The sequence below is a fragment of the Oncorhynchus gorbuscha genome, linkage group LG03 (assembly GCF_021184085.1).
Source record: "Oncorhynchus gorbuscha isolate QuinsamMale2020 ecotype Even-year linkage group LG03, OgorEven_v1.0, whole genome shotgun sequence".
Lineage (NCBI taxonomy): Eukaryota > Metazoa > Chordata > Actinopteri > Salmoniformes > Salmonidae > Oncorhynchus > Oncorhynchus gorbuscha.
Window position 1 is genome coordinate 2,350,276 of NC_060175.1, and position 11,948 is coordinate 2,362,223.

At 44.3% G+C, this 11,948-nt stretch overlaps 1 protein-coding gene across 4 annotated transcripts in view; it reads right to left on the bottom strand.

Annotated features, from left to right (window-relative positions):
* Positions 1-11,948, bottom strand: part of cass4 (Cas scaffold protein family member 4) — a 108,461-nt gene that overhangs the window by 57,385 nt on the left and 39,128 nt on the right. For 3 of the 4 annotated variants that reach the window (XM_046338234.1, XM_046338230.1, XM_046338224.1), the window contains exon 2: positions 7,205-7,417. The exons of the other annotated variant lie outside the window; for it this stretch is intronic. In XM_046338234.1, coding sequence (XP_046194190.1) covers positions 7,205-7,417 — 213 coding nt within the window. The remainder of the gene's footprint in view (positions 1-7,204; positions 7,418-11,948) is intronic. 4 annotated transcript variants of the gene reach the window in all.

Here is an 11,948-nt window from a genome sequence, read left to right on the forward strand (position 1 = left end):
CCGGAGACCTTCTCCCTTACCTCACCTCGCTCATCAACTCATCCCTGACCGTTGGCTACGTCCCTTCCGTCTTCAAGAGAGCGAGAGTTGCACCCCTTCTGAAAAAACCTACACTCGATCCCTCCGATGTCAACAATTACAGACCAGTATCCCTTCTTTCTTTTCTCTCCAAAACTCTTGAACGTGCCATCCTTGGCCAGCTCTCCCGCTATCTCTCTCTGAATGACCTTCTTGATCCAAATCAGTCAGGTTTCAAGACTAGTCATTCAACTGAGACTGCTCTCCTCTGTATCACGGAGGCGCTCCGCACTGCTAAAGCTAACTCTCTCTCCTCTGCTCTCATCCTTCTAGATCTATCGGCTGCCTTCGATACTGTGAACCATCAGATCCTCCTCTCCACCCTCTCCGAGTTGGGCATCTCCGGCGCGGCCCACGCTTGGATTGCGTCCTACCTGACAGGTCGCTCCTACCAGGTGGCGTGGCGAGAATCTGTCTCCTCACCACGCGCTCTCACCACTGGTGTCCCCCAGGGCTCTGTTCTTGGCCCTCTCCTATTCTCGCTATACACCAAGTCACTTGGCTCTGTCATAACCTCACATGGTCTCTCTTATCATTGCTATGCAGACGACACACAATTAATCTTCTCCTTTCCCCCTTCTGATGACCAGGTGGCGAATCGCATCTCTGCATGTCTGGCAGACATATCAGTGTGGATGACGGATCACCACCTCAAGCTGAACCTCGGCAAGACGGAGCTGCTCTTCCTCCCGGGGAAGGACTGCCCGTTCCATGATCTCGCCATCACGGTTGACAACTCCATTGTGTCCTCCTCCCAGAGCGCCAAGAACCTTGGCGTGATCCTGGACAACACCCTGCCGTTCTCAACTAACATCAAGGCGGTGGCCCGTTCCTGTAGGTTCATGCTCTACAACATCCGCAGAGTACGACCCTGCCTCACACAGGAAGCGGCGCAGGTCCTAATCTAGGCACTTGTCATCTCCCGTCTGGATTACTGCAACTCGCTGCTGGCTGGGCTCCCTGCCTGTGCCATTAAACCCCTTCAACTCATCCAGAACGCCGCAGCCCGTCTGGTGTTCAACCTTCCCAAGTTCTCTCACGTCACCCCGCTCCTCCGTTCTCTCCACTGGCTTCCAGTTGAAGCTCGCATCCGCTACAAGACCATGGTGCTTGCCTACGGAGCTGTGAGGGGAACGGCACCTCAGTACCTCCAGGCTCTGATCAGGCCCTACACCCAAACAAGGGCACTGCGTTCATCCACCTCTGGCCTGCTCGCCTCCCTACCACTGAGGAAGTACAGCTCCCGCTCAGCCCAGTCAAAACTGTTCGCTGCCCTGGCCCCCCAATGGTGGAACAAACTCCCTCACGACGCCAGGACAGCGGAGTCAATCACCACCTTCCGGAGACACCTGAAACCCCACCTCTTTAAGGAATACCTAGGATAGGTTAAGTAATCCCTCTCACCCCACCCCCCTAAGTTTTAGATGCACTATTGTTAAGTGACTGTCCCACTGGATGTCATAAGGTGAATGCACCAATTTGTAAGTCGCTCTGGATAAGAGCGTCTGCTAAATGACTTAAATGTAAAATGTAAATGTACTCTGGATAGTATCACTACTCTGGATAGTATCACTACTCTGGATAGTATCACTGCTAGTATCACTACTCTGGATAGTATCACTACTAGTATCACTACTCTGGATAGTATTACTGCACTACTAGTATCACTACTCTGGATAGTATCACTGCTAGTATCACTACTCTGGATAGTATCACTACTAGTATCACTACTCTGGATAGTATCACTACTAGTATCACTACTCTGGATAGTATCACTGCACTACTAGTATCACTACTCTGGATAGTATCACTACTAGTATCACTGCTCTGGGTAGTATCACTGCTCTGGATAGTATCACTACTAGTATCACTGCTCTGGATAGTATCACTATTCTGGATAGTATCACTACTCTGGATAGTATCACTAATAGTATCACTACTCTGGACAGTATCACTACTCTGGATATTATCACTACTCTGGATAGTATCACTGCTCTGGATAGTATCACTACTCTGGATAGTATCACTACTCTGGATAGTATCACTACTCTGGATAGTATCACTACTCTGGATAGTATCACTGCTAGTATCACTACTCTGGATAGTATCACTACTAGTATCACTACTCTGGATAGTATTACTGCACTACTAGTATCACTACTCTGGATAGTATCACTGCTAGTATCACTACTCTGGATAGTATCACTACTAGTATCACTACTCTGGATAGTATCACTACTAGTATCACTACTCTGGATAGTATCACTGCACTACTAGTATCACTGCTCTGGATAGTATCACTACTAGTATAACTGCTCTGGATAGTATCACTACTCTGGATAGTATCACTACTCTGGATAGTATCACTGCGCTGGATAGTATCACTACTCCGGATAGTATCACTGCTCTGGATAGTATCACTACTCTGGATAGTATCACTACTCTGGATAGTATCACTGCTCTGGATAGTATCACTGCTCTGCTAGTATCAATGCTCTGGATAGTATCACTGCTCTGGATAGTATGACTGCTCTGGATAGTATCACTACTCTGGATAGTATCACTACTCTGGATAGATTCACTGCTCTGGATAGTATCACTACTCTGGATAGTATCACTACTCTGGATAGTATCACTACTATTATCACTACTCTGGATAGTATCACTACTCTGGATAGTATCACTGATAGTATCACTACTCTGGATAGTATCACTACTAGTATCACTACTCTGGATAGTATCACTACCAGTATCACTACTCTGGATAGTATCACTGCACTACTAGTATCACTACTCTGGATAGTATCACTGCTAGTATCACTACTCTGGATAGTATCACTACTAGTATCACTACTCTGGATAGTATCACTACTAGTATCACTACTCTGGATAGTATCACTGCACTACTAGTATCACTACTCTGGATAGTATCACTACTAGTATCACTGCTCTGGATAGTATCACTGCTCTGGATAGTATCATTTACATTTACATTTAAGTCATTTAGCAGACGCTCTTATCCAGATCACTACTAGTATCACTGCTCTGGATAGTATCACTACTCTGGATAGTATCACTACTCTGGATAGTATCACTACTCTGGATATTATCACTACTCTGGATAGTATCACTGCTCTGGATAGTATCACTACTCCGGATAGTATCACTGCTCTGGATAGTATCACTACCAGTATCACTACTCTGGATAGTATCACTACTCTGGATAGTATCACTACTCTGGATAGTATCACTACTCTGGATAGTATCACTGCTCTGGATAGTATCACTACTCTGGATAGTATCACTACTCTGGATATTATCACTACTCTGGATAGTATCACTGCTCTGCTAGTATCACTGCTCTGGATAGTATCACTGCTCTGGATAGTATCACTACTCTGGATAGTATCACTACTCTGGATAGATTCACTGCTCTGGATAGTATCACTACTCTGGATAGTATCACTACTCTGGATAGATTCACTGCTCTGGATAGTATCACTACTCTGGATAGTATCACTACTCTGGATAGTATCACTACTCTGGATAGTATCACTACTAGTATCACTACTCTGGATAGTATCACTACTCTGGATAGTATCACTACTAGTATCACTACTCTGGATAGTATCACTACCAGTATCACTACTCTGGATAGTATCACTACTCTGGATAGTATCACTACTCTGGATAGTATCACTGCTCTGGATAGTATCACTGCTCTGGATAGTATCACTACTCTGATAGTATCACTGCTCTGGATAGTATCACTACTAGTATCACTGCTCTGGATAGTATCACTGCTCTGGATAGTATCACTACTCTGATAGTATCACTGCTCTGGATAGTATCACTGCTCTGATAGTATCACTACTAGTATCACTACTCTGGATAGTATCACTACTCTGGATAGTATCACTGCTAGTATCACTACTCTGGATAGTATCACTACTCTGGATAGTATCACTACTCTGGATAGTATCACTACTCTGGATAGTATCACTGCTAGTATCACTACTCTGGATAGTATCACTACTCTGGGTAGTATCTCTACTCTGGATAGTATCACTACTCTGGATAGTATCACTGCTCTGGATAGTATCACTACTCTGGATAGTATCACTACTCTGGATAGTATCACTACTCTGGATAGTATCACTGCTCTGGATAGTATCACTACTCTGGATAGTATCACTGCTCTGGATAGTATCACTGCTCTGGATAGTATCACTACTAGTATCACTGCTCTGGATAGTATCACTACTCTGGATAGTATCTCTACTCTGGATAGTATCACTGCTCTGGATAGTATCACTACTCCGGATAGTATCACTGCTCTGGATAGTATCACTACTCTGGATAGTATCACTACTCCGGATAGTATCACTGCTCTGGATAGTATCACTACTCTGGATAGTATCACTGCTCTGGATAGTATCACTGCTCTGCTAGTATCACTGCTCTGGATAGTATCACTGCTCTGGATAGTATCACTACTAGTATCACTACTCTGGATAGTATCACTACTCTGGATAGTATCACTACTAGTATCACTACTCTGGATAGTATCACTGCTCTGGATAGTATCACTGCTCTGGATAGTATCACTGCTCTGGATAGTATCACTACTAGTATCACTGCTCTGGATAGTATCACTGCTCTGGATAGTATCACTACTCTGGATAGTATCACTACTCTGGATAGATTCACTGCTCTGGATAGGATCACTACTAGTATCACTACTCTGGATAGTATCACTACTCTGGATAGTATCACTACTAGTATCACTACTCTGGATAATATCACTACTCTGGATAGTATCACTACTCTGGATAGTATCACTGCTCTGGATAGTATCACTGCTCTGGATAGTATCACTACTCTGATAGTATCACTGCTCTGGATAGTATCACTACTAGTATCACTGCTCTGGATAGTATCACTGCTCTGGATAGTATCACTACTCTGATAGTATCACTGCTCTGGATAGTATCACTGCTCTGATAGTATCACTACTAGTATCACTACTCTGGATAGTATCACTACTCTGGATAGTATCACTGCTAGTATCACTACTCTGGATAGTATCACTACTCTGGATAGTATCACTACTCTGGATAGTATCACTACTCTGGATAGTATCACTGCTAGTATCACTACTCTGGATAGTATCACTACTCTGGATAGTATCTCTACTCTGGATAGTATCACTACTCTGGATAGTATCACTACTCTGGATAGTATCACTACTCTGGATAGTATCACTACTCTGGATAGTATCACTGCTCTGGATAGTATCACTACTCTGGATAGTATCACTGCTCTGGATAGTATCACTGCTCTGGATAGTATCACTACTAGTATCACTGCTCTGGATAGTATCACTACTCTGGATAGTATCTCTACTCTGGATAGTATCACTGCTCTGGATAGTATCACTACTCCGGATAGTATCACTGCTCTGGATAGTATCACTACTCTGGATAGTATCACTACTCCGGATAGTATCACTGCTCTGGATAGTATCACTACTCTGGATAGTATCACTGCTCTGGATAGTATCACTGCTCTGCTAGTATCACTGCTCTGGATAGTATCACTGCTCTGGATAGTATCACTACTAGTATCACTACTCTGGATAGTATCACTACTCTGGATAGTATCACTACTAGTATCACTACTCTGGATAGTATCACTGCTCTGGATAGTATCACTGCTCTGGATAGTATCACTGCTCTGGATAGTATCACTGCTCTGGATAGTATCACTACTAGTATCACTGCTCTGGATAGTATCACTGCTCTGGATAGTATCACTACTCTGGATAGTATCACTACTCTGGATAGATTCACTGCTCTGGATAGTATCACTACTAGTATCACTACTCTGGATAGTATCACTACTCTGGATAGTATCACTACTAGTATCACTACTCTGGATAATATCACTACTCTGGATAGTATCACTGATAGTATCACTACTCTGGATAGTATCACTACTAGTATCACTACTCTGGATAGTATCACTACCAGTATCACTACTCTGGATAGTATCACTACTCTGGATAGTATCACTACTCTGGATAGTATCACTACTAGTATCACTGCTCTGGATAGTATCACTGCTCTGGATAGTATCACTACTCTGGATAGTATCACTGCTCTGGATAGTATCACTACTCTGGATAGTATCACTACTCTGGATAGTATCACTACTCTGGATAGTTTCACTGATAGTATCACTACTCTGGATAGTATCACTACTAGTATCACTACTCTGGATAGTATCACTGATAGTATCACTACTCTGGATAGTATCACTGCTCTGGATAGTATCACTGATAGTATCACTACTCTGGATAGTATCACTACTAGTATCACTACTCTGGATAGTATCACTACTCTGGATAGTATCACTGCTCTGGATAGTATCACTACTCTGGATAGTATCACTACTAGTATCACTACTCTGGATAGTATCACTACTCTGGATAGTATCACTACTAGTATCACTACTCTGGATAGTATCACTGCTCTGGATAGTATCACTACTAGTATCACTGCTCTGGATAGTATCACTGCACTACTAGTATCACTACTCTGGATAGTATCACTACTAGTATCACTGCTCTGGATAGTATCACTACTCTGGATAGTATCACTACTAGTATCACTGCTCTGGATAGTATCACTGCTCTGGATAGTATCACTACTCTGGATAGATTCACTGCTCTTGATAGTATCACTGCTCTACTAGTATCACTGCTAGTATCACTACTCTGGATAGTACCACTGCTCATTATTAATCTTCATGAGTAGTGCTCATGAAATATTTTTAATTTTCGTCTCATCAGACTCAGGTTGCATCAGGCTTGAATTTCCAATCATTCTGTAATCTAATCCAGACTTTCACTTATCCAGATGTTCATCAATCCAGACGTTCACCAATCCAGACGTTCACCAATCCAGACGTTCACCAATCCAGACGCCTATTTACATGCTTTATAATGCTTTTGTATGTCACTTCCTGTTTTGGCTGGAAATACCGGGTTACTCGGGAGAATAGTGATTCATTTTTCAGATGGAACATTTGTAAATTACCAGGAAAATATTAAACCCAGTCATACCTGGGTCTGAGCCGGGGTCTGGGGTGGGGCCAGTGGTAGGAGCTGCAGGCGATTGGCTGGGGCCAGGCCCTGTCGTCCAGACAGAAAGCACATCCACCAACCACAGCTCCCTTCTACATCCTGTTGCAGCACTGTAACCACGTCTCCCTTCCTGAAGCCCAGCTCATCACTGCACTCGGCTATGTTATCATACAGGGCCTTAGCCAGCAGGTTCTGGGGAGAGGAGACAGGACAGCATAACACAACATAAAGTACAACACAGATTACAACACCACACAGAATACAATAGAACACCACACAGTTTACAGAACAACACTGTATACAACACAACACAGTACATTATAGAACACAGAATAAAGCACAAAACAGTGCGCAACACAACACCACACAGAATACAACAGAACACCACACAGAATACAATAGAACACCACACAGTTTACAGAACAACACTGTATACAACACAACACAGTTTACAGAACAACACTGTATACAACACAACACAGTACATTATATAACACAGAATAAAGCACAAAACAGTGCGTAACACAACACAGAATACAACACAACACAACACAGAATACTACAACACAACACAGTATACAACACAACACAGTACAGTATACAACACAACACAGTACATTATATAACACAGAATAAAGCACAAAACAGTGCGCAACACAACACAGTATACAACACAACACAGAATACTACAACACAACACAGTACAGTATACAACACAGTACAGTATACAACACAGTACAGTATACAACACAACACAGTACAGTATACAACACAGTACAGTATACAACACAACACAGTACAGTATACAACACAACACAGTACAGTATACAACACAACACAGTACAGTATACAACACAGTACAGTATACAACACAACACAGTACAGTATACAACACAACACAGTACAGTATACAACACAACACAGTACAGTATACAACACAGTACAGTATACAACACAACACAGTACAGTATACAACACAACACAGTATACAACACAGTACAGTATACAACACAACACAGTACAGTATACAACACAGTACAGTATACAACACAGTACAGTATACAACACAACACAGTACAGTATACAACACAGTACAGTATACAACACAGTACAGTACAGTATACAACACAACACAGTACAGTATACAACACAACACAGTACAGTATACAACACAACACAGTACAGTATACAACACAGTACAGTATACAACACAACACAGTACAGTATACAACACAACACAGTACAGTATACAACACAGTACAGTATACAACACAACACAGTACAGTATACAACACAGTACAGTATACAACACAGTACAGTACAGTATACAACACAGTACAGTATACAACACAACACAGTACAGTATACAACACAACACAGTACAGTATACAACACAGTACAGTATACAACACAGTACAGTACAGTATACAACACAGTACAGTATACAACATAACACAGTACAGTATACAACACAACACAGTACAGTATACAACACAACACAGTACAGTATATAGTAATTTTTGTTGGCCCCTGTAAAACATAACCATGTGTCATTGGTGCCAACCCCAGACCTCCCCAGACCTCCCCAGACCTGCCCATTATATATATAGTATGATACATTGGTGTCAACCCCAGACCTCCCCAGACCTGCCCATTATATATATACATTGGTGCCAACCCCAGACCTCCCCAGTCCTCCCCATTATATATATACATTGGTGTCAACCCCAGACCTCCCCAGACCTGCCCATTATATATATACATTGGTGCCAACCCCAGACCTCCCCAGACCTGCCCATTATATATATACATTGGTGTCAACCCCAGACCTCCCCAGTCCTGTCCATTATATATATACATTGGTGCCAACCCCAGACCTCCCCAGTCCTGCCCATTATATATATACATTGGTGCCAACCCCAGACCTCCCCAGTCCTCCCCATTATATATATACATTGGTGCCAACCCCAGACCTCCCCAGTCCTCCCCATTATATATATACATTGGTGCCAACCCCAGACCTCCCCAGACCTCCCCAGTCCTGCCCATTATATATATACATTGGTGTCAACCCCAGACCTCCCCAGACCTCCCCAGTCCTCCCCATTATATATATACATTGGTGCCAACCCCAGACCTCCCCAGTCCTCCCCATTATATATATACATTGGTGCCAACCCCAGACCTCCCCAGACCTCCCCAGTCCTGCCCATTATATATATACATTGGTGTCAACCCCAGACCTCCCCAGTCCTGCCCATTATATATATACATTGGTGCCAACCCCAGACCTCCCCAGTCCTGCCCATTATATATATACATTGGTGCCAACCCCAGACCTCCCCAGTCCTGCCCATTATATATATACATTGGTGTCAACCCCAGACCTCCCCAGTCCTGCCCATTATATATATACATTGGTGCCAACCCCAGACCTCCCCAGACCTGCCCATTATATATATACATTGGTGCCAACCCCAGACCTCCCCAGTCCTGCCCATTATATATATACATTGGTGCCAACCCCAGACCTCCCCAGTCCTGCCCATTATATATATACATTGGTGCCAACCCCAGACCTCCCCAGTCCTGCCCATTATATATATACATTGGTGTCAACCCCAGACCTCCCCAGTCCTGCCCATTATATATATACATTGGTGCCAACCCCAGACCTCCCCAGTCCTGCCCATTATATATATACATTAGTGCCAACCCCAGACCTCCCCAGTCCTGCCCATTATATATATACATTGGTGCCAACCCCAGACCTCCCCAGTCCTGCCCATTATATATATACATTGGTGCCAACCCCAGACCTCCCCAGTCCTGCCCATTATATATATACATTGGTGCCAACCCCAGACCTCCCCAGTCCTGCCCATTATATATATACATTGGTGCCAACCCCAGACCTCCCCAGTCCTGCCCATTATATATATACATTGGTGCCAACCCCAGACCTCCCCAGTCCTGCCCATTATATATATACATTGGTGCCAACCCCAGACCTCCCCAGTCCTGCCCATTATATATATACATTGGTGCCAACCCCAGACCTCCCCAGTCCTGCCCATTATATATATACATTGGTGCCAACCCCAGACCTCCCCAGTCCTGCCCATTATATATATACATTGGTGCCAACCCCAGACCTCCCCAGTCCTGCCCATTATATATATACATTGGTGCCAACCCCAGACCTCCCCAGTCCTGCTCATTATATATATACATTGGTGCCAACCCCAGACCTCCCCAGACCTCCCCAGTCCTGCCCATTATATATAGTATGATACATTGGTGTCAACCCCAGACCTCCCCAGTCCTGCCCATTATATATATACATTGGTGCCAACCCCAGACCTCCCCAGTCCTGCCCATTATATATATACATTGGTGCCAACCCCAGACCTCCCCAGTCCTGCCCATTATATATATACATTGGTGCCAACCCCAGACCTCCCCAGACCTCCCCAGTCCTGCCCATTATATATATAGTATGATACATTGGTGCCAACCCCAGACCTCCCCAGTCCTGTCCATTATATATATACATTGGTGCCAACCCCAGACCTCCCCAGTCCTGCCCATTATATATATACATTGGTGCCAACCCCAGACCTCCCCAGACCTCCCCAGTCCTGCCCATTATATATATACATTGGTGCCAACCCCAGACCTCCCCAGTCCTGCCCATTATATATATACATTGGTGCCAACCCCAGACCTCCCCAGTCCTGCCCATTATATATATACATTGGTGCCAACCCCAGACCTCCCCAGTCCTGCCCATTATATATATACATTGGTGCCAACCCCAGACCTCCCCAGTCCTGCCCATTATATATATACATTGGTGCCAACCCCAGACCTCCCCAGACCTCCCCAGTCCTGCTCATTATATATATACATTGGTGCCAACCCCAGACCTCCCCAGTCCTGTCCATTATATATATACATTGGTGCCAACCCCAGACCTCCCCAGTCCTGCCCATTATATATATACATTGGTGCCAACCCCAGACCTCCCCAGACCTCCCCAGTCCTGCCCATTATATATATAGTATGATACATTGGTGCCAACCCCAGACCTCCCCAGTCCTGTCCATTATATATATACATTGGTGCCAACCCCAGACCTCCCCAGTCCTGCCCATTATATATATACATTGGTGCCAACCCCAGACCTCCCCAGACCTCCCCAGTCCTGCCCATTATATATATACATTGGTGCCAACCCCAGACCTCCCCAGTCCTGCCCATTATATATATACATTGGTGCCAACCCCAGACCTCCCCAGTCCTGCCCATTATATATATACATTGGTGCCAACCCCAGACCTCCCCAGTCCTGCCCATTATATATATACATTGGTGCCAACCCCAGACCTCCCCAGTCCTGCCCATTATATATATACATTGGTGCCAACCCCAGACCTCCCCAGACCTCCCCAGTCCTGCTCATTATATATATACATTGGTGCCAACCCCAGACCTCCCCAGTCCTGTCCATTATATATATACATTGGTGCCAACCCCAGACCTCCCCAGTCCTGCCCATTATATATATACATTGGTGTCAACCCCAGACCTCCCCAGTCCTGCCCATTATATATATACATTGGTGCCAACCCCAGACCTCCCCAGTCCTGCCCATTATATATATAGTATGATACATTGGTGCCAACCCCAGACCTCCCCAGTCCTGCCCATTATATATATA